Below are 25,149 nucleotides of genomic sequence, written 5' to 3' on the forward strand. Positions count from 1 at the left end.
AAAAAAAATCTCCTTGCAAAGGAACTGTGATCGTAACATGAAATGAAACACACAAACGGTCCTATTTTGGATTGTTTCAACATTGAAGAAGCGAAAATATGCCCCGTGTTTAATTGGTAGTTTGTAGTTTTGTTTTTTCTTCTTTACACTTAAGATTTCATTCCAAGGATGTGCTGTCCTCTCACGTCTTATCCTATAGTCCGGTATATTCTTTGATTTGTTTGCGTACGAGGTACATACTATTTACAGTCAATTAGTTTCTTCAGTGTATTTTTTTTTGTTTGTTTGTTTGATGGTATTTACTAAAATGTATAAAATAACGATCCGTTCAGTTTAAAATTTGCACGTCTGCTGCTACTGCCTACTTCTGCTGCTGATGCGGTGGTGGCTTGACTTCAATGCGTAGCCATGTTTTACCTAACCTAATACAACGGTGAAATGTCTGGGTCGCCTACAAACGGCACCCTCTGAACATGACCAACACGATTAATGAATAATTTTCTGCGAGATTGGAACAAAAAAATTAAGCTCTCATTCTGTGATAGTAAAGCCAATTTGATACTGGCTTAGTTCATAGGTTTTTTTTTCTCCCTTTAAGTTTGATGCCTACTACACCGATTTACTTGTGCTGCTTTAAAACCGACGCGACAGCGCCTTTGCACCGCCGCCGTCGTCGTCGTCGTTTAGTTAGTTATTTTGTTTTTACTAAAACCCAACCGCCGTGGGCACACCGCGTTAATTGATTGATTCATTCCTTTGAGGAATAAAGAGATAAACAAACCGTCCAGCTAATTTTTCTAATATCACGTTTTACGTTCCTTATTATTGCCATAGTCATCCTCGTCCTCGTTGTTATTGTTGTTGTTGTTGTTGTTATTTTGGTTCGCATTCGGTGGATTCGCGTCGCGATTAAGTAGTTCCTTTACTTTGTGCTCCCACATCTGCGGGTTTGCGCGGACCTGCAACGAAGAAAAGGCGATCAAGTTAGAACGCGCGGTAAAATGAAAAAAAAAAAATGGCGAAAAAATATTGCGCGGAGAAATTTTGACAATCACAACTTTGGTTTTCACATATCTCAAAGGTTGCTGCGATTGGTTTTGTTTAATTGTTTTTTGAGTGTGCTCTACACTAGAGTGCTCTAGAAGTTCCCAAAACAAAAATAACACCATGACTTTTCCAGCTGTCTGTTGCCTTTTCGGACGCCTTTCTTCGATTGTACGACACCGAGCTGACTGATGTCAGGAGCGCCTCAAAAGGGTTCGCATTGAAAAGATTAGAAGTCGGTGAAGTAGGTTTGGATAACAGATATCTTTCAATTGTTCAAAAAAGATTATGTGAAATTCAACAAGTCTACCGTAATTACTAATCGGCTGTGTTTTTTTCAATAGGTTCACCGACCAAATTAATACTGTTTATAAAATAACTGTTCAATTTTTCTGGTATCACTTGCTCTGAGTCCTCTTCTATACCATTAAATGTTAACGATCATTGGTGCATTTTCTACCAGAATATTCGTGTTTGGTTAAAGGTATGGGATGGTAAGGGATGGGAGTGCCATGCTAAGAATTTTCGTGTTTCTACAATGAATTAACGCTTGATTTTGATAATTGATACGTCTATGAAATACTTTCAGGAGTACCCTCGATAGCCCAAAAAAACATTATTGGATAAACAAAACAATTCGGTAATCAATACATGTATTTTTGGGAGGCTTGTTGAGCAGCTCAATATTTTCAGTACGGGGCATAAGTGCCCATTATGTGGGGCAGAACCGCCACCCTAGCAATAAGTAAATTTTCTCCGTAATTTAATTACATTTCCTCGACTGTACTTCTTTTCTTAATACAATAAACATAAATTAATAAATTAATACAGCAAACGGAGAATAATTGAAAGATTTTTATTTTGTAATATCACGTTCTAATATTATTTGTGTGCTAATTACAATATCTGGTTTGTTTGGATTTCACGACCAAATAAATAAATGTGAAAAATAGAAGCAATATGAAATTATATCGTGGACATTCAATGAACAAACCCAAATGTGTCTTACCCCAATTTTCTTTATCAATTTTTTTTTTGCGAATTAAACGAGTTTAAAAGCGAGGAATCTTACAAAATTATCTAGGGTAACGGCTCTTCATTTCATCTGAGCTCCTATTTCCATCTCATCCCTTCACCTCATTACTTTGAACATGAATAATATCTTACAACGTACCTGATCCCAACTGTGGAATGTTTTAAAATGATTTTTCAAGCTATTGTCACACTTTATCATTGGAAGAATGGTTTTAAATTCTTCGGTGATCGTTTTTTTTTTCATTTAAAACAAACCATATTTCAATTTAGGACACATTTTCGTCTCAAGATTTACAATTCGTCATGTTTCTGAATACATACTAATCGATTCGTCTCAAATAATGATCACTACTTCGCACAATTACACTACTATTGAATGCTGGATGACTTCATAATAAGTAATTTTCACTTGCCACTTGTTTCATTAACGATTAAAAACATCAAAAATTACCCGACAAGCAATAAAAGTCTTCAAGAATATGAGATGAAAGTTTTTCACTTAGTTCACTTGATTGCGCTTTGTTTTCATCTCATTTGGTTTCGCAAAGTTGACAAGTTTTCTCATAATGTTACGAATTATTTTTCTTCTTCAAATTATCATCAACAAGTTTCTTTTTTTTTTTGGTATCCGTGACATTAGTTTAATTATATTGTTGATATTTATATTTCAAAAAAAACTTTCGGCTTCGAAAGAGCGTGTTAAATACTGATGAAAAAAAACCATTGTGGCAAATCTGGTAGCATTACTGGTAGCAACATAATGCTGTTAAGTGTGTGTGTGTGCTTCATCGGCTGTGCACAGAGATGCCAGATATTTTCATAGAAAATATGTATCTGCTCTATCTGTTTTCACTAATAAAATGAATCAGTTCTAATTGGTTTAAAATGTTTATCAGTGTTCATCGTCAAATATTTGCACAGAAGACGTCCATTTTAACATGTGATTTGTCCATTGATTAATAAACTCTTGAAGAGAGAAAAGTCGAACTTTTTACTTCTCACTTTCTATGAACCTTTACAAATCTGTATTAAATTTAGAAAATCTGTACCCTGATTTAAATCAGTATGCGATCACAAAAATCCATACGATACAGATACATCTGTATAAATGGCATCTCTGATTCTGCATTTTGTTTTTAGTTTTTTTTAAGTTCTTCAAATTAACTGCACAGGAAAATTTTAAATTTAAAACGAAAGGTAACGAAAACGATCCAAAAAATTTTAAATGTCGAAATGATTCCTAAAATATGCTTCTAAAAATATCGTGTGTTGTCTCATAGTTGGCATTAGGCCCTTTGTAAGAATTTTGGTTTTGATTGCTGTCGCCATTGTTAATTTATGGGATGAATAAAGGACCAACGATAGGATAAATAAAAAAAAAGGCGGGTGGGTAATGTCAGAGACATAACTGGATGTCGCGAATACGAAAACAACTGACATGTTCCCTAACACTTCCGAATATCAATTAGTTGATCAATTGTATGAATTATGCAAGCATTCCCCTTTTCCACATTTTTCGCAAAAACAAAGAAGGCTTCACTTGATCTAGGTTACTGTGAATTTCACACAGCGAAAAGTGCAAAAATCTAACCAAACTGTTTTAGATTTGCACTAAACTTAGGATGTTTCCTTTCGATTTGCGAACTACAAATCCTAATAGTTCTTTAGAAAACTTTTAGAGCCATTAGAACGGCTGATTTTGTGTAATGCTCTCCACCGTTGATTTTTGCCTTTCTCATATAGAAAGGTTATGCAATCACTGTGAAAACCGACTTTTGAACCGAGGCCCGGAGGGCCGAGTGTCATATACCATTCGACTCAGTTCGTCGAGTACGCAAAATGTGTGTGTGTGTGTGTGTGTGTGTGTGTGTGTGTGTGTGTGTGTGTGTGTGTGTGTGTGTGTGTGTGTGTGTGTGTGTGTGTGTGCGTATGTGTGTATGTAACGTTTTTTTGCACTAACTTTTCTCGGAGATGGCTGAACCGATTTTCACAAACTCAAATGAAAGGTCTTGTGGTCCCATACAAAATTCCTGAATATTGTTTGGATCCGACTTCCGGTTCCGGAGTTATGGGGTGAAATGTGCAAAAAAATCAAACTATGTGTTCTAGCTTTTCTCATAGATGGCGCAACCGATTTTCATAAACTTAGGTTCAAATGAAAGGTCCTGTGGTCCCATATGTAATTCCTGAATTTCATCTATATCCGACTTCCGGATCCGGAAATGTAAGGTAAAGTGTGTTAAAAATTGTATACCACCACTGAAAAGGACGAAAAACCGTAAAAAGTTTCCTAAATCGACCTCAAATCTTCTCCAATTAATAGTTTTTATCAGTAGACGGTCAAACAAACCGATTTCGGTTATTCTTTTCAGGAATCGAAGAAAATTATTTTGAAGAATACCACAGTATTATATATGATGGTATGATTGATATGAGAAAGGCATCATTACACCACTAGGTGGATTAAAACAGGTTTTATCAATGTAAATGACTGGCAGCTCTGACGTAATCGCTCTTGTCGGAAGCGAAACTAGCTTTGCAAACGACACAAATTACATCTGCTCGCAGTGGCGATAGAATCCAAACTGATCCAATTTTTGTTGAGAGGCTTGTTTTTACCTGATTTCGTTTGTAGCTTTTTCACTAATGGGCAGTCCAAACGGCTATAAAAATAGCCGCATACAGAATTTTAATGTCGATTATTTCATTTCGGATTTGCATTTCATTAAACGAAACTATCCGGATGCTGTGCGGGATTCATTCATGCCTTTCAGAAGGACCAAATTGTGGAACTCACTACGATATTAAACACTGTTCGGAACATTTTCTCGAACGATTTGTTGTACAGCAGCAGATATTTTGTTCTCTTTCTCAGAACGCGTTCTAATTGGCTGGTGTTGACATGGGTCAAATGAGACAGGTTTTTCAATGGTGTACTATTGAAATACTTCAATGCTTTTTATTTACACGCTTAAGTTGAAAATTTCGATTCTATTGGTAGTTAGATTATATAAATCCTTTCACAGATAACTGAGCTATGAGCTTTCAAAATACGAGAAAGGCAAACGCGCCTTATGAATTATCCTTTTTGATACTCGTTTATACCAAACATTTCAGAAAAGTTTAATTTTGAATTATTTGAGACTATGTCACAAAACTGAAAATTTTATCATAAAATTGTGATCATATTTCCGATGGCATGTAGCTAAAATTATGTTGATTCGTTAGATACAACAAGAGATATTCACGATCAAAAACTTATCACTCTCTCAGAGAGTAATTTTTGAAAAGGCATACCATAGTAAAGTAAGTCGTATTCACGACAAAACCTTTGAGATGAAATTAGGAGCACAGTAGTGAACAGTGTTCTTGGTTGATTTTTGAATATTTTTTTAATTTCCAAGGAATGTGAATCAATTCCCAATGTGGAGCAAGACAAATTAAGCATTTAATGGTTAAATCAGGTTTTTATGGTAACGTCCTTACAAATGAGATGGAATAGGAAGCCCTTACCCTATACCGTATCGATAGTGCTTCTATACGTTTCATAGGCCTTCACATCCATGATTAGCCCAAACAAAAAACAAACTAACAAAACTCACCTTATAAGTATTCTCCTGCACGTACGAGTCCGGTTTGCCGTAGTCCGGTGGGTTCGAGTACGGATCATAGCCCAGAACCGAAAGCATCGGTGCGATTTCGGCCATATCTCGCACCACGTCTTCCGGTATTTGACCGACCCATTTCGAGAGGGCTTCCAAATTAACGGGTTTAATCACCTGGTCCGAGGATCGTTCGACCCTAAAATTGCGAGAGTAATGAGTATCGAAAAAACCGATGGAAACGTTCACGGTCATGAACTCACTTGGACAGTGCAACGCCGTTCTCCTTGTTGATGAACTCCTCGTGGTGTAGCACCGAACTGTTCCAGGGGATGTCCAAATAGTGCAATATTTTTCGCATCCACTCCTCGGGATGCAGCACCAGTTGTTCGTAGTACACAATCATGCAGCGGTCCTTGCCAATCTCCTTGCACTGATCGTGCATCGTCTGGATCGCCTGGTTCCACTTCGTCATGCACTGCCGATAGTTGGTCAGATCGAACCCGGTGATGGTAACCTTCCGTGAAATGATGGAATGCACCGTTGCCCGACCATCTCGGACCATAAATAGGAACTTTGCCTGCAATGGTAGAAAGTAATTAGTAACCAGCGCATCCTCTCCTCAGGGCATACAAACCTCCGGGAACAGCTCAATCACGTACGAACCCATCTTGAGCGTGAGTGGGTCCTTGTTGCACAGCCGGGGTGCCGGATCGCCGTGTTTGGCGATAATCTCCAGACAGAACTGGGCGATTGCACTGTTCAGGACCTCCTTGGTGATACCGGCCTCGACCAGTCGCACCGATTCCTTGTCCGATTTCATCCAGTGTGAACGAAGCTGCAGGATACGGGGTATGACACGTGTCTCCTGGCCGCATCTGATTGGATCGTCATGGGGATCGGCGGGGCCGTAACAGCAGCGGGTGTCGTTTCGTTTCGGGAATTTAACGACACAATGCAACACACGAGTGCAATGTGTGCGATAAGCAGCAGACGGAGAGTGCAATAAAAAGAACAGAATAAAATTAGCATTTGTTGCCGTTACAACAACTAAGGGGCACACAAACACACACACATACGTTCACGAGCCAAGCGGATCTTCCCCGTCAGCCGGGTATATGCATCTGGGGCGGACGAACAAATGAGTTTAAAAGTCGTTTAGCTAGATGAACGGCAAGGGAATTTTGACTTATTCTCTCCAATGTGGGACGGCGGCAAGAACGATTGCATCTCAATGTGTGGCGAATGCAGTTAAATATTCGTTCTGTGTCATTATAATACCGTTGGTTTATGAGCTCAGGCCACGCTCGAGTCGTACTTTTAATTGTTGGAACAGCTTTCGCTTTTGGCTATCTGGGTCGTCAGGCAGGAGGAGACCACGTGCACTCTCCGAAACCGACCCAAAACGGGAATTAACTCGCTATTTATACATTGTTTTCACGCATACGGTCGGGGGGTCGGAGACAGAATAAATGGCTCCTGTCCGGAATGTATTTTATTCTTCCGGGGCTCGGTACACAGTGAAATAACAGATTAAAATTTTTACCGAAAACTCACCCTGATGATAGGAAACAAGTTTTTTTTATTTACGTTGATTACCACGTTCTGCTTAACGTCACGGAAAATGCGTTCCTGCAGGAGAAAAAAAAGCAGCCTGGCATGACCTACTTTGATTGAGCTGTGATCGTTTTGTTTTAGTAGTAAACAAAACTTACACACTGTCGATGTTTTGGCTTGAAACGAACCCTGGTTAATTACTTAAAATAATCAATTTTCTCGAATTGTAACAAACAGGAGCGGTTTAAGCTAACCGATGGAAGAATTATTTTCGAAACTGCGGAACTGACTTCCAATAAACGGCTTGACAGCTATCAGATTTAGAACTAAGTTTGGTTTCGTATCAAGCGAAAACCGACAGAAGTACATTTTAAACAAGAACCAATCATGCACAAAACTCTGAGAAAACGAAGTAAGTTTAAAGCTATTGCATGAATCCGTGAGCCGGTATAATCGAAGTCGATTCGTATGGGTCAAGATTCGTTTTGAGTGACCATTAGAAAATTTTAGAAAGGACTGGTGTCTAATTGGAGATTGTTAGGACCTATTATCTTTATCCGGACGGGACCGGCCTAGAGGCCGTGTGGAATCCGGCGGCAAAAAAAAATTAACCATCAGTAGATCTACTGGTTTCCTGCTTCCATGTCGTGAAAGACCACAATTGAAAGAATTTCTCTTTTCCTACTCTCAGTTACCAGCACTATTTTTTCCTCAAAAACAGAAGAACAGAAGAACATAAAAACAGAAAAACATACAAACAGAAAAGCAGAAAAACAGTAATGAATAATAACAGAAAAAACATAAACAGAAAAACAAAAAAAAAAATAACAGAAAAATAGGAGAATATAAGAACAGGCGAACAAAAGAATAGGAAAAGAAAATACAAGAAAAACAGAAGAACAAATGAACCGAGAAAAAGAAAAACAGAAAAAAAGAAAAACAGAAGAATATAAGAACAGAAAAACTGAGAAACAGAAAAATAAAAAAAATATTAGGTGTACAACTTTGCTTCCGCCGTTTTTTTTCCAAAATTTAAAGCTTTATTGCGAAAAAGTGCTTACAGATGTATTATTCAAAGTATTGTCCGTCGCTAGCGACAACTTTCTCCCATCTTTCCAGAAATTTTCGGATCCCGGCTCGAAAAAAGGAGTCCTTTTTTGATGCTATCCATGAAGCAATCCATTTTTCCAACTCTTCGAAGGATTGAAAATGTTGATCTGCCAGGCCGTGTGCCATCGAACGGAATAGGTGGAAGTCAGAAGGGGCGACATCTGGGGAATACGGCGGGTGGGGCATTTCAGCGTTTCCCGGTACTTTTTGACCACTTTTGCGACGTGAGGCCGAGCATTGTCGTGTTGGAGGATGACTTTGCTATGTCGCTCTTGATAGTGTGGCCGCTTTTCTTTTAGCGCGCGACTAAGGCGCATCAGTTGCGTTCGGTAGCGATCTCCTGTGATGGTTCCACCCAGTTTTAAAAGCTCGTAGTGAATTGTTATTCATCTTTGAAGGTTTTTTCTCTTCCACCATCATGTTTGTCTTCGACATCGAAATTACCTTTTTTAAAACGTTGAAACCACTCCCGACACGTTCTTTTACTCAGAGCAGCATCACCGTAAGTTTCTAAAAGCATTCGATGCGCTTCAGTTGAATTTTTTTTGTAATTGTAACAGAAAAGTAAAACTTCCCGCAAATGGCCAGAATTGGGCACATAAACAGACACTTTTGAGCATGAATAATACGAAAACAAGAACAACTGTCACTGAAACGGCGATGACAATGGCGTTAGGCACTGTACACACTCACTTTAAAGACATTATCATCTATGTATTTTAACCAGCCTCAGCCGGTAAAGCCACCTATCGGAAAACGACGGAAGCAAAGTTGTACACCTGATAGAAAAACCTAAACAGAAAAACAGCATAACAGAAGAACAGAAAAATAGAAAAACAGAAGAACAGAAGAATTTAAAAAGGAAACAGAAAAACATACAAACAAACAAAAAACCGGCAGACAGAAAAGCAGAAGAACTGTAATGAATAATAACAGAAAAAAAACATGAACAGAAAAACAAAAAAAAAACAGAAAACAGAAAACCAGAAGAATGGAAGAACAGAAAAACGGAAGAATAGAAAAAAGGAAGAGCAAAAGAGAAGAAAAGTAATTGAGTAGAAGAGCAGAACAGGAGAACAAAATAGTACGATGGAGTGACCGGGAAGACGAACAAACGAAATATAGGAAGACCAAAAGAAAAATACGTTCCTATAATTTTTCTAAAACATTTGGGATCAAATAAAAAAATCGTTTTCGGAAAGCTCGAGAGTTTTCCAAATTTCGAAGTTTCGTGAAATTTCTAGACATTTGTCAAAACAAAAATATTTTCTTAAGTTTCGCGGGTTTTTTAATGCGAATTTTTAAAGTTATGCAGCAAGAAAAGCATCGCACAATTTTCGAACTCTGGGTCTGATGGATGCTTTTTATTCTGGATTGCGTTCTGGCTCCTTCTGTTTCTTTTAGATTCGAACATTCAAACGTTTTTCATGCACGAAGAGCATTTGACTTCGAAATGGCAATTTTTGTAGTTGTCACTTCCCACGCTGAATTCTCTTGTTTCGGTAAATGATTATCTAAGCGAGGGATAGAAGAACCTCTGTTTTCGACCCGGCCACAAGTCATCCTCATAGGTGTTTTTCTTTGCCAAGTTTCCTGATCGCTGCTCTTCGGAAGACTTTTTCACTTCTTCAGTTTTGCTATCTTTCTCGGGGATTGTTCGACACCCAAACAAATAAACGGTTACACATGTGGTGAGCGAAAAGTATATGTATACTGAGGTTTCATGCGGAGAATAAGTACAGCGTAAAACGTATAATTTCGGAAATCCGTGTAAAAATCGCAAAAAAAAAATTCTGTGTCAAATGCCTTAGAAATGCATGAAACTGGGTACTACAGCAAAGTATATTTATTTATTACTAATTTTCCCGATAAAATATTTTCTTATCTGTTCTTTCAAGTTTTGAAAATTGCCTACTCTAGAAAAATAATTTTTTTTTCTTTCATGATATTTCTCGTTCTTCAACGCTATAGGTTAAGGTGAGCTCAATTCATACGCGTTTCTATTCATTCTCATCACGTGATTCATTAGCGGTTCTTTCATTGAAATTGTTCCGCTTAATAAGTGTTTGCAGTTTTCGAAATTTCGTACGCCTTTTTTGCTAACTTAAAGGAAATTATGAATGTAGTTTTCCAATGAATTTTCTAATCCGTTTCATTTATTTATTTCATGTAACATTTCGAAGCAATAAACCTTCAAAACGTTGGCGTAACTTTTAACGTTAAATAAATATTTAAAACCATCAAATGACAAAAAAAAGTCTTTCTATACTTAGTAGTGGCAAAATAGAAGCGATTGACTTAATATATTCATCTTCAAATTCTTCTCTGCCGATTTTATTTTTCCGAAATATTAACTTTTTGTGTAGAAATAATAATTCTATTATTATAAGTGCTTTATGCAGGAGCGTCTAGAGAAAAAATATTCAGCAATGTGAAATCTCATACTATTTTCCAAGGAGGAAATTGGCTGGTTCAGAAGACTGAAGATTTGAAAGGTTTCGAGAAGGAATTTAGAATTCATATTATTCATACAAAACTGAAGAACATAAACTAAATACGCGTCGATTGTTTTCCAATTGCAAGGGATCAAAAGTCTTTCTGTAATCTTTGAATCCATTTGATGCAAACATTTCATTTATGCGGGGCTGGTCGATGGAATGGTGACCTCGGACATCAACACACCTGTAACTTTCAGTTTCGTCATCCACTACTACAAACATCTTCCTCGTTCAAAGCCAGGGGTCAACTAAAGCACAAATATGTTCGAGCATATGTTTATAAATTCCCTTTTGTGCGATAGTTCATACTGCGAAAATCGGATGAGATGATGACATCATTATGGCAAGCTGTGATAGGCTCGTGAAAAAATAGGTCATGTAAAACCAATTTTTCAATGGTATATTATATATTGAAATGACGTTGCCATACATTTTTGAGTTAAATGTATCCGAATCGACCGGTTAACAACCTATCAATTAATCCATCAACAAATGACTGAGATTACGCGGTTTTTTTTTTGAAACTTTTTATTGACACCCGGACCCGTATAGTGAATAGTGGTGGCATTTCAATGTAATAAATATGCAAATGAAATATATTTTTCACTCGATTTAGTATATGTTCTAGCATATAGGTCTTATTGGTTTATAACCAAACCAACTTACTTTGGCTGAACCGATCGAATTTCGTATCAAGATTGTTATCCGGATCCGTCTTCCTATGGATGGCGGGAGCCCTATTGTGAGTATGCTGAACTCCACAATTCTAGGTCTTGATAATTGATGACCTTAAAAACTTTCTACAACTTTGGCGGTATCCGGTTCCGGAAACAGATTGTCACAAACTCAAATATGAAACTCGTTATGATTTGTAATAAAATGTTGATGAGAAAGGCACCATTACACCACTTCGTGGACTAAAGAAGATTTTTTAAGTATGCTATCGTAGCACAATTGTAATTACTATTTCATTTTATCTGTCGATTTTTCAATTCAAAATTCCTCTTTAACTTTTAATGTCCAATAACACCTTTTCAAATGTTTGTTTTGAATTACCTCAAACTTAATTTTATAAAAATCTATCAAAAGTTACGTTTTGGTAGAAACATGAAATTAGATACAATTGTACTATTTTTTCACATACAGCTCATACAAACCAGTTGTCGTATGTTCGAGCCCTCTGAATTGGTTGCGAAGTCTGTTGAAACGGAAGTTCAAATTCTACTACTGGAATGTAATACCAAGGCTTTTTTGCAAAATGTACTTTGTTTTAGTATAATTTGAGACTGGAGTGAAGTGAAAGAATATTTTGTTTTTTAAAAATGTAACATGTTGAACACACCAGCAGGTGACACGCCGGCAATTTGATTCAATTGAATTATTACCATTATCAGAATCAATGGGAATATTACAACACGTCTATTTCGTTTGACTGAAATAGACTTGAGACTAAATTAATACTCCTATGAAGACCCTCTATTCAGGTCCTAAAAACCATCGATCGTCCCTCTTAATTATTTAACCATTAACAATCTCACAACTCGATTTTCCGACAAGCGATAAACGCTCGGATAGCAATGATTAACACATCATTTGCCATTTTATATGTCAAAATGTCCGCTCATGTCCGCACTAAACCCTGTTAGCTAGCCACCGACAGGCACCGGCTAACTGGTTTTCGACTGACAATGGTGCAACCACGTGACATCGGTGAAATAAATCAAAACCAAGCCTCAATTTCCGCAGTCCTCGCCCGCAGGTCGCATCATCGTTACAACTATCTACTGCTCTGCCGCCACCGCCTTCATCACCACCACAATCACTTTTCGGCTGGAGTTATAATTGCTTTATCAGTTCCATAGCTTCACTGCTCCGTAATCGAGCGGTGGTCAAGCGATGAAATTTGTTCGGTGTCTCCCTTCGTATTGTTGCCCATTTCATTCATCCGGGATCGTTTCAACTAACCGTCAACAGAATCACGTTTTTTTTTCAAATGACTCGGTGGATACGCATCGCCTACTTATATTTCTGTGGAAACGAACGCATGTGTAATTCGTTTAATCAAATAAAACTATTTTTCGATGTTATGTTGTCACGAATACAATTTGCGAACAATAACATTGTTACTCGTATTATATAAAAATGACCAATTCAGCCAGAGTAAAAAAAAACAAAACATTTGTTTCCCATCGTGCGGGCGGTAATTAGTAATTTCGCTGCCAAAATTCAAGCACAAATTAGTTTTTAACGACGTTGACGGCGGGCGCTTCGGAACGCGGTCAAAATTGGTAATCATTTTAACTATCCGTAGAAGGTCACAATGCGAGTTGTCCCACTTTGCTAAGCCCGTCAACGCATACACTGAGGAAAAAAAATTAAGAGTTTCATAAGACTATGACATATGAATCAACTATAAATCAATTTCATTAGAAACTGAAGATTTTCATGAACAGTCTTATGATTTTCTTAATTTTTTATCTATGCATGATATAATTATTCGCTCTATATATTTCATCAATAGTCCCTTATGTGAAAATGTCATAATTTCGACTTATGATTTCATAGTTGACAAAAATGCGACCGAGGAAGGAAGTTCGCATCCGAGCTCTCCGGTTACTTCAAAACAGTCCGAATTAATAAAAGAATTAATCGCATATATTTTATCATTCCAGCATTGAATCCAACTGTTAAAATTTACTTTGGAGAGGATATTTCGAAGAACCGCATGCACCATGTCATAACGAAAAGGGAATAAATGTTCTTTTGATCAACGCGAAACGATCAACTTGTATACCCTAGTCACGTGAATCACGAGTCATCGAAATCACAAATATATGTGTTGCGAATAGTTTGCAGAATGAAAATATCTTCAAAGTATTTTTTCAACAGTTGGTACATGAAGTATAAATAAAAATTAATTTCCAATTAAATTGCATGGCATAATTTACGATACTTATAAAATGATTATCATAAACCGTGACCAACGAAATTCATTCAAACATTTTTGTGAATTTCATAAGACTAGCTTATGGATATCTGGAATAGAAGTCATGAAAAATTTCCCCTCTATATCATAAGACAAAATTGTGAAATACGTTTATAATCCTTATGTCTGAAAGTCATAATTCGTTCTTATGACTTTCGAAGACTGTTTTGCCTGAGTGTAGACTAACGCGCTTGCGCTTTACCAACATTTTACTCTTCAGAGTGAAGATCCAAAAATTTACCGTTAACCACGACATTGAGTTTGTAATTCAAATTATTTGTTTATGTTTTCTATCAAGTTATAAATGTATGTGATGAGCTAACGGCGATGTAAAATTCCACGGTCGATGTGGCATGAACTGTTTGCTTCGTTCGTTGCTTTGAATACATTATTCACGCGAGCGCGTGACCAAATTATTACAATCACATTATGTCTAATGGCGGAGCCACAACAAAGCAGGTCTGCTAATGACTAATGAAACTGGAGATCATTTCGGTTCCGATTAGTGTTACCATTTTGGTTTCCCCAATCATTCGCCGCCGCCGCCGCCGCCCCCGTCTGCTTCTTTCTTTCACTGACCAACATATGAAACATACTAAGCTTTACTCACCTCACTTCCGGATGCGCATCCAGCATTGCCCGCATGAGCGTTGTCCCCGACCGGGGCACCCCGCCGATGAATATCAGCGGCATATTTCGGTGGTAGCGGTAGCTTTTGCCGTGCGAGTCCTGTTCACTTTCCGCATCTCGTACCATTTCGCCGCCGTCGGTCGGGGAAGCGCGCCCGTAGGCGCTTCGCAAACATCGCCCTCCCAAATCCGTACCCTTGAAGAACACCAGCAGCAGAAAGCAGGCCAGGCCCAGTCCGAGCAGAATCTTGCGCTGACGCATCAGAAGGCGCATCGCGGGTTCCCCACCCGACTCGTTCGTTTCAGCCAGCCACTCGATTGGTTTTCGGTGTATCAAGTCACTATGGTGATGGTTGTTGTGTGGATCCGTTAAGTTTCGTTGAAGTCGGCTTTTATTTGCTTGATCTATCAACCGTTGCGTTCAAGCGTTTAGTGCGTTTAACGGCCGCTAAAGTTTGCTTCGGCAGCTGCCGTCGGGTAGAAACTGGTCGTGGAATGATCGGTTTTCCGTTTCATACAGGACAGCTCCATCGGACCGGGAAGCGACGTACGACCTAGTGGTCTATCTTGAACTGAATCTTCTGGACAGCCAAAGTTGGCCCCAAACCGTGTGTGTGTGTGAATGCGATTAACGGGTGCTCTAATCGGACGCTTCTATCAGCTCGTGGCAAACCTATTAGCACACCACTGCCCCGAGCGCATCGGCAACTTTTTCTTTCTTGCACACGGATACGCTGTTGATATAACTGGAAGCCGAATTCCGCTTCTTTGCAGCGTTAAAAAAATACTGATATTTTTGCCGTTTTTTCGAAACGTTCCCCAATCACAGTCTCGGAAGAAGATGCTGCTATTTCAATGTTCACATACACGAATACCCTGTCAATGAGTGGAAAGAGAGAAAGAATTAAAAAAAACGGTATCACATTCACTTGTCACACATTCATTCGTCGTCGTCGTCGTCGCTGTCGCGCTTCTTTTTTCTTTTTTTGTTTGTTGTTGTTGTTGGGTGGCATGGCAGCAGGCTGAGCAAAGATTTTTCCATTTTCCTTTGCCAACGTATTTCCCATTCTTCCGGTGTATTCAGCACATTGTCAGTAGAGAAGCCATTGCGAATTGCGAAAACGACACGGACGGCTTTGATTGCACCACGTGGGACATTTTATCTGGGCGGCACGAGTAAAATTTCCGCCAACGGCCGGCACTGCGGGCAACCCAACTGTAGGTCCTCCTCCGTGCACCGACTGTCGAGCAAAATAAAAAAAAAAGCAAAAAAACATACGACAGGAAGAAGCAAAAAGTGCAGCGCGGAAAATATGGTACCAAACGGACGTACGTTGGTAGGCGGCTGTCATACAATCATTCTGATGATTCAGAGCCGTGTGTCGTTTTCCCTCTATCGGAGATACAGTATATGTCTGTTGTGTGAGGAAATTGGCATGGGATTTCTCGCTGTTTTTTGTCTATCGGTTTCTACTCGGTAAACAGGCGAAGCAACTAGTGAAGTTCCTTCTGCTGGAGGGATGAAGTTTAGAGAACAATTCGGATTGCTTTTCAAGATACGTGAACGATAGACAATAGTTAAACAGAACTCATGTTTACGGGTTGGTTTAATTTACCATATTGTTCTATGGGGAAACTCATCAAAATTTCGTAAATCGTGACTAAAATTTTCAATGAAATACAGCACACAAGTTCACAATCGAAAGTCACCTGCGACAACCAGCTGGCAACATGACATTAAACTGTTCACTACGAGAAACAGGACAATACATCTATACCAGTGATTCCCAGACTGGTCCCTACAGCCCACTAGTGGGCATTAGCTCGATTTCAGTGGGTAGTGAGCCCAGTATTGTTAACAGGTGGGCAATGAGTCGCAAATAGTTGGCTACGATACTAATAAAATATTTCTTAGAAAGGCCCTGAAGAAGAATGAGAATGTATGAAGGAGTGTAAATAGTTTCAATGTTTCATGAGAAGATTACAAGTTACATATCTATATTACAAATTTAATTCAAACAAAATACAGAAAAAAATTCATATCCATGTTCAGAATCCAAATGGTCAGAATGATTTTCAGAGTTCGAGTCCAAAATCTTGTTCAGAATCCTGAGGCCAGATCCAGAAATGAGATTCATGTTCGGAATTCAGGTCCAGACCCAAGCAGCACGCGTTATTACACTTCAATGACAGTAATTTATATGACACAAATTCATGGAACAAGTAGAAAACTTTGCAACGTGCATTATAACTGCTGTGTAACCTGAAAAGCGTAAGAGGCGGAGCTTGTGCGACTTACCAAGGGTTGCCAAACAACTTCTCAGTAACGAACGTTTGATTTGATTCAGCGCGCACATCAGTTACAATGAAACAGAAAATATAAGCTCATGTCAAGTTACAATAATCAGAGTTGAAATATAGAATTCAATCCTTTTTAAACTCACTATACAAACTCAAAATCTAAGTGCTATTCCATATTTATGGTGAAGTTTATGATTGTACTTATTGAAATCGTGCGCGCCTTCGATATTTTGGGTTTCGGAACATCGACATACAAAATATTATTCATATTTTTATACCCGTCATATTAAATTTACAGCTAAAATGTAGAACTTTTTTGTGATTAATATTAGTTTTTCATACACCAAAATTAAAACAGTTGGCCAATCGCAATAATTAAAAATTGCATTTTTTTTTCAAACTTAATGAGTATTTCATTCCCTGGTCATAATGGTAGCCAATTGCATAAGTTTTTTCATGCATACACTGCCGTGACAAAGTGTAGAAATATTCTCTCTGGTAGAGAGAATATACTTCCCAAATTTGCGTATAAGCGATTTAACTTTAGCCTATTTTGTAAACTGAAGGAATTTTCTACTTATTCTACTTATTGATTTAATATTATTGCCCGGGATAATGTACGGAAGCTTTCAACCGACACTGTAATTGTATTTCTTTGTTGCATCACAGCGAATACGAATCTAGGTGTAGATTTAGGACCAGAATCCAGATATAGATATCGCTCAATTATTACTGGGTGAGAACACTTGCGAGTTTTTCTTACAATCATAAAACCAAATACTAACATCTTGATCACCAAAACAAATTTCCCCTGTTTGACTTCGAATAAACTGTTTGATTTCAATTGTTCATTCCAGCGCCGCTCTGACATTTCAATACCACTTTTGTAGAACGATTTATCTTTGGCCTCAAAATAGGTCTCAGTTTCAGCGTGCGAAATTTCTTATCGATGAGCATTTTTTTCAGGTCTACACACAGCCAGTAGTCGCTGGGAGTCAAATCTGGCGAATACGGTGGATGTGGGAGAAATTCGAAGTTCAATTTATGTGGTTTTGCCATTGTTTTGATTGACTTGTGAAACGGTGCGTTGTCTTGATGAAACGATTTTTTTCTTTGCCATATGCGGTCGTTTCTCTGCAATTTTAGCTTTCAAACGCTCCAACTACACTATATAATATTCACTGTTAATGTTATTTCCTTTCTCAAGATAGTCGATAAATATTACACCCGCACATCGCAAAATACCGAGGCCATAACCTTTCCAGCCGATTGTTGTGCTTTCGAACGCTTTGAATGAGGTTCACCAGTTTCTGTCCCCTCAGATGACGATCGTTGTGATTTCGGAGTAAAGTGATAACTCCATGTTTCATCCATTGTCACATATCGACGAAAAAATCCCGGTTGCTACGTTTAAACATGCCCAAACACTGCCCAGAATCATTAACACGTTCTCGTTTGTGGTCAACAGTGATCAAACGCGGCACCCACTTTGAACAGAGCTTTCTCATGGTCAAATGCTCATGCAATATAAAGCCAACACGTTCTTTTGATATCTTTACGATGTAAGCTAGCTAACGGAACTTCACTGTTCGATCATTTAAAACGGCTTTGTGAACTTTTTTTATGTTTTCTGGTGCTACCGCTTCATTTGGACGTCCACTGCGTTCTGCATCATCGGTGATTCTACGATCACATTTGAAGTCAGCAAACCGACGTTTTATTGTTCTATCTTTACGTTTCGTCTTAGACTCGTCAGTGCAGAGCAGTTCAAAGTGAACTGCTTACTGCGAACTTAAACAGTTCAATTTGAACCGCTAAGCAGACGTAAAGTTATTGCTATTTGCAACACACTTGTAATAAGCACCGAAGTGCTAAGTCTTTCCTGACGTGCCCAACGAAAACAAGTTTCGGCTAATACTGGCCGATTCAGATGGTCATTTAGGGGTTAACCTTATTTTGTGCTAGGGCATTGTTGTTTCTGATAACTCACAAACTTATAGGATAGACTATCATGAAATTTTAACAGCGATAAAACTAGCGCCATCTATGTGTTAGGCCCGGGACTTTTCCACCCATGTGTTAAAACCTTTTGGATAGAGAATAGGCGCCTCAATATAGTAGTGCCAAGCAATCAGCTAATGAGCCCTGATCGCGTGTCAAATATTCGATTATTTTTCATTCTATTTTTGACAGCAAATTGGTTTCGAGAATATTTTCGGAAAAGCGTGACTCAAGCGTTGAGTTACACCTTGTGCTAATAACATCTAGTTTTGGGAAAATAATCTCAATAATCGAGCAATTCTAGAAATATTTGAAACTGTGTTCAACAGTTCACAATAACTATTGTGTGAAAAACGCCTGTATTTTGCTCGCTAAGGTTCTAATATAGGAATGATTTAGTTCAACAACAACCTACAAACCAGATTGCATGCCTTCGAATGACTAATCAAATTAGGAAGGATGCGTTAATTTTGCTCGGAATTTTCAAATCTTTCCATCGCCATGCTTACTCACCGAAGCTATGTTCATTGCGTTTTACAGTCTGTTCTACAAAAAAAAAAGAGAAACGGGAATTTTTCAAATGTAACTATTTATGTCAGCTCGCATTCATAATACCTCATTCGAGACAGTCAACAAAATAAAATGCTTACAACTAGGATGACAGTATCGAACTACAATACAGTATGTGAACAATAACACGATTTAAATAAGTAAATCTCAAGAACAAAAGGCACTTGCGTTAGTTCGGGAAAAAATATCGCTGTTTGTTGATTAAAAACGGTTTCTTCTTCTTCACTTCTGGTGGCGTCACCTCACTTGAGATGACGCCGATTGATGGCACAGCGATTTAGCTATATTGCCAGTTAGTTTTCGTTTATAGTCCAATGGACTTTCTTTTCACTGGACTACAAGTGAAACCCTCGCTATGTGACAACGTGGAGTCACCGAAGTACGGATGAAAATCCTTTCTTTCTCGCGAAATACTCGAATTTGCACCGCACTAACACGATACGACGTGTTCACTCGTTGAGGGTTTCACCGGAAGTCCTAAAAACGGTTTCCTTTTTATTCCTTTCCTGTTTTACCAAATATGAAGTACACTGTTAAGGTACACTGTCAACATGACAACGTACTCAGCTAGAATATCTATAGAATTGGCAGCACTGCAATTCAGAACTAAACATTGCCATAGTTACTGTTTAGTTTTTTGCAAACATGAAAAGTTTATGTGTTTGGTTTTACTCAAGGAGTAAATGCTACCCTTTATGCGGTTTCAATTGAACAAGTCAAGCAGTTTAATATACGTGCAATTCACTGAAGACAGTAAAGCAATTGAATTCGCTAGCAGAAACAACAATCTGTACTCTGTGAAGCACTAGATCGTCTCACAAAAAACATTCCGGTTCATTTAGAAGACAACGCTGAAGAAATGCGCAAGATCTTTCTGTAGCCATTGTTGATGAATTTTTTGATAAAAATATACATTTTTTGTAAGTACTAGGCGTTACATTTTATTTTTTTTTGTATATTATAGGTGTTGAGAAGAGTTACTTTTTGGTAAAGTTTAGATGTAATGAAGCGTTACAAGCGCTACTTTTTTGTATATTATAGGCGTTACGCAGTGTTGCATGCATTACTGTTTCGTATGTTGTAGGTGTTACGAAGCGTTTCTTTTCTGTTAGTAATAAGCGTTGCATGCGTCACAGTTTTGTGAGTTATAGGCGTTACGAAATGTTACATGTGTTATAATTTTTTTGTTATACGCGTCATGAAACGTTACATGCGTTACTTTTTTCATATTCTTCAAGCGTTACATGGGTTACTTTTTTGTATGTTAGTGGTGTTACGAAGCGTTACAGTTTTGTAAGTTGGAGGTGTTACAAAGGGTTACATTTTTCATATGCTATATGCCTTACGAAGCGTTACAGTTTTGTAAGTTATAGGCGTCACGAAGCGTTACATGTCTATGTTACGGGCGTTACAAAGTATTACATGTTAAAATTTCGTTATAGGCATTACGAACGATCCATACGTTACTTTTTTCATATACTATAGGCGTTACTTTTTTCTAAGTTAGTAGCGTTACAAAGCGTTACAGTTTTGTAAGTTGTAGGTGTTACGAAGGGTTAAATTTTTCATATGCTATAGACCTTACGAAGCGGTACAGTTTTGTATTTTATAGGTGCTGCAAAGTGTTACATGCGTTACATTTTTGTAATATGTAGGCGTTACGAAGCGTTATATGCGTTACTTTCCTGTAAGTTACAGGTGTTACAAAGTATTACATGCGCTACATTTTTGCAAGTTGTAGGTGTTACGAAACGTTACATGCGTTTCTTTTTTGTAAGCTGGTGGCGTTACGAAGCGTTTCGGTTTTGTAAGTTGTAGGTGTTACGAAAGGCCACGTTTTCGTAAGTTATAGGCCTACGAGCCGTTATTTTTCTGTAAATTGCAGACGTTACGAAGTGTTACATGCGTTACTATTTTGAATGTTAAAGGTGTTATGAAGTGTTACATGCGTTACTTTTTCATATGCTTTAGGCTTTACGAAACGTTACTTTTTGTAAGTTATAGGCGCTACGAAGCGTAACGTGTCTTGCTCTTCTGTAAATAGCAGGCGTTACGAAGTGTTACATGTGTTACTATTTTGTTAAAGATGTAATTTTGTATGTTATAAGCGTTTCTGTAAGTTAAAGGCGTTACGAAGAGTTACTTGCATTATTTGTTTGAAAGTTATAGGCGTTACGAAGAGTCCAGCCAGCGACTGGCACCATTAAAGAAGGTGACAAGCGATTATAAATACACTCTCCTACTCAATGCTTGATCGGAGAAATAGGTATAAAGCGAGAGGACTAGTGTTTGATGGACAGAGAAGATGTTTGGATGTAAGGTATCGGTCGGGTGACGGTCAGGATGTAGACCATGTTCGATGTACGTTGCTACTATGTCTGTTTCGAGTTTTAGAGTGACTAAAACAATATCAAAGTGGCGAAATGGTAGCGCGTATGTACGGAATGCATAAGAACGCAGGTTCGAGTCCTGTCTCTGAGCGTATCTTTTTCCAAAAAATTCATCTTTTCTGTTAGTTTTTCTTTCACTTGGCTTCTCCAATATATATTTCCGCTCAGTCATTGCAAAAACTGAACTTAGTCATGGCGGCTTTACGTCAAACTAAAATTAATAAATCGTTAAAACCTCTAAGTTTTCCATTCACTTTCGCCCTGCAGATACATGAAAACTTCTCAATGGTCTGTATGTTTTTTTGTTTTGGCAAATTTTCCATCGGAAATGGCATTAAGTAAAAGCACTGATGAATACACCTCATTTTTGGCTGCAAGTGCAAGCAAACAAACATTCAAAAAGTCACTTGCATCCAAATTCAAATGCAACGGGAGCCAGACGTTTTGTTATGTTTATCTTGTTTCCAGACTATTTATGTTTATCTTGTTTCCGACTATTCCACGGCAAGAACTTTACCACAGATCTCACACCAAAAAAAATCGACCACTCTATCGTCCATCAGTATTTTTACAAAACAGACTTTCCACACTCTCGGTTTCGAGGCACATTTCTCAATATATTTAACTCGGGAATTTTTCTTCCTAATTAGTGATTCTACGCTGGCTTTGGTAATATTATCCTTGAGGGATGAGTATTCAGACGGATGGGTAAAAATTCTTGTAACCGCACCAGACTAAAAATAAAAATCTACCCGTATCCGACCCGAACCTGATTAAACAGTAAAGGGTTCGGGTCGGATATAATTCGTATTCAAGCCAACCAGTTAGGCCTCTGACATTAGCAACCCACTTTTATCGGCTAACAGATTAATTAAAGAGGAGAATATCTTCTAAATTTTGCAATCGAAAAACAAATTACTAGACTATGAAAGTGCATAAAAAAGGCTTCTCGCAATCGTGTTGTGGTTAAACTCGCGAATAATGAGATAGTGCATATCAGTGCTGAGCTGATTACGATAATTCGAAATAGAATATTAATCGATTCATGACATCCTTTTTTGTTACCGATGACTATTATTGATCGGCGATTTTTTTAATTTTCCGAAGATTACAAAACCCTTTCGAAAGCAATTTTCGGTTCACCGCCGACAAGGGCCTTTCCGGTTTTCATCGGATATTAAGTGTAGTCGATGATTATTACAATCGGTTCAGCGAGCCCGCATTTTGGTTGATATTTCCAAAATACAAATTTTACAGCAAAAAAAAAAACGAACATCTAATCTTCCCTCTCATTTCGGGCGGGTGAGCAATTATGCCAACCTTCGCTCACCGGCGAACTTTGGACTGGCATAGGCACAGGCGTGCTCATTAAAATCAGCGGCCGAATTAACATAGTCATTAATAACCGTAGGCAAATAGTTGAGGCAACCATTCTACCCATCATCGTTCCAACAGTTCCACCCACACCCACGAAAAAGTGTCTGGCAGGACGACGGTCCGCCATATCCGATTAACGCCGAAATGTTGCCTCTCGGTGATAGCGCTATTGTTTTGATAACCAGTATATCTTTCCCGTTCCATCTCGGCACGGTTGAATGACTGGGACGGATCGAGTGATGCGGAGGCGGAGGACGTTGATATGAGCCGATGACATGACACCTCCCCAGCTCCTTTTAGCATATCAATCATGAGCGCACTTGAAGATAAAGAAAAACGTCTCACCCAATCTTCCACCCACTAGCTGGTGTTCATCATAGCAAGCGACGACCGAGAAAACGACTGCGGGGAAATGAGAAGGAAATGCAATGCTTCTTTGTTATGGCTTGCAGCAAAATTTTCCGGGGTCCTTTTCCATTTTGCCCTCTCGTATGGCTGCCAAAGTGGGCCAACTGGCACGGGCTACTGTGTTGGTCCTAGCGCGATGTACATAATGATGGCGAGATGACGCTTTGTTAACAGCCTCTTTATATGAGACATCAGAAGCATACTCCATCATAAGCAGGACTCATTTTCTTCCCCGTTTACCCGATTGTCCTCCTCTGAGCGAATTCCCTGAGCGCTAGTCAAATAAACGGAACTCGAGACTTACAACTTCAATGGTTTGCGGCGCCTTATCAGTTAGGAAATCTCTCATTCCAATCCTATCGCGATACTAGTTGCCGTTTCGGGCTACATAGAAAAGTACCTACTTTTCCTTTCGTATACAGTTTTATTTATATGTATGCAAATCACCTATTTCTATGCCGATTTTTTTTTTCTTCCAGCTCTGGCATACTTTTGTTGACGGGAGCCCAGCCAAAGGGCAATAAAAACTTCACGCAGCACCCACAACCCTTTGCACCGCCGCTGCCAAACCAATTCGCTGCTGCTGCTGCCGCCGATGAATTGTGACGTCCGGATTATTTCTGAATTTTCGAGGCAACAATAAAAAATAAACGATTCCGCATCCCGTGTAAACTTACTATCACAAATCAACATCAATGGCACTTTTTTCACTTGGACATTCCGAATTCGCTGCAGTTGACATTCCGACGGTTCTCTGTCGTGTATCTCTTATCGGTAAAATTTTCACATTATTTCGTAAATCACTTACAGGTTCACCAGAGGGAAGAGGGAAAAATTGACTGCCAATTTACTGACTGACACGATTTGTGCGACGCAATGGTTACTAAAGTCTTAAGAACTAACTAATGAATTCCGATTTGGTTGAACTGATACCGCACTATGCTGTATGCTATGGGACAGAACTGAAATTCGCGTACCACCGCAGCTCCAATATGTTACAGACAGGACCGAAAAAAAGAACGGAGCTCGTCTTATAAAATAGTATTCACAAATGAGCGAGAGCACTCATACATTCGCGAAATTGAGAGAAATTTTCGTTTTGTTTTTCCTTTGTTTGGTTTCTCTATTTACACATCCAATTGAGCATGTGTTGGGTAGATATATGACAGCTTAACATGCTACACTGCTAAAAATCGACACTTATTGAAAATGTTATTCTCTAAATATATTTCAAATCTCGGTTAATTTTACAAAAGGGCGTATAAGCAAGCGACAGTTTCTCTTTGTTTACTTTCTCTTCTGTTAATTACCAAGCGTTTTCCACGTTTATCACTCAACTCTTTGCATGAAATTATACCCGAAACTTTCGACTTTCAAACAGAATAGTGATATAAAAGAAAATCTTTTTAATCACGTCACAATAATCGAAAGAGAGAGTGATTAAAGAGAAACTGTCACTTGCTTATACGCCCTTTTGAAAAATTACCCGAGAAATTTCAATGGACTTCTTGTTACAATTAGACTCACGCAGTGAGAAAACTCGCTGTTGAAACTTGCTTTGTCAACCAGGTGAATTCAATGAACTTTAAATGAGGTTTTGTTTTCGAATTTATCAACTTGAATTCGTGTCAGTATTCGGTT

General features: G+C 38.4%; 1 protein-coding gene across 2 annotated transcripts; it reads right to left on the bottom strand.

Annotated features, from left to right (window-relative positions):
- Positions 1 to 59: 59 nt before the first annotated feature.
- Positions 60 to 24,536, bottom strand: LOC131426310 (protein-tyrosine sulfotransferase). 2 transcript variants are annotated; one of them, XM_058588944.1, is made up of 7 exons: positions 24,186 to 24,536; positions 23,956 to 24,128; positions 14,443 to 15,337; positions 6,319 to 6,559; positions 5,945 to 6,261; positions 5,682 to 5,880; positions 60 to 959 (listed from the first exon to the last, which is right to left on the bottom strand). In XM_058588944.1, the coding sequence occupies exons 3-7, from the start codon at positions 14,733 to 14,735 to the stop codon at positions 804 to 806; spliced, it is 1,206 nt and encodes a 401-aa protein (XP_058444927.1). In that variant the 5' UTR covers positions 14,736 to 15,337; positions 23,956 to 24,128; positions 24,186 to 24,536; the 3' UTR covers positions 60 to 803. The 2 variants fall into 2 exon arrangements, with proteins under 2 accessions (XP_058444927.1, XP_058444926.1); XM_058588943.1 differs by lacking the exon at positions 23,956 to 24,128.
- Positions 24,537 to 25,149: the final 613 nt, after the last annotated feature.

The sequence above is a fragment of the Malaya genurostris genome, chromosome 1 (genome assembly GCF_030247185.1).
Source record: "Malaya genurostris strain Urasoe2022 chromosome 1, Malgen_1.1, whole genome shotgun sequence".
NCBI lineage: Eukaryota > Metazoa > Arthropoda > Insecta > Diptera > Culicidae > Malaya > Malaya genurostris.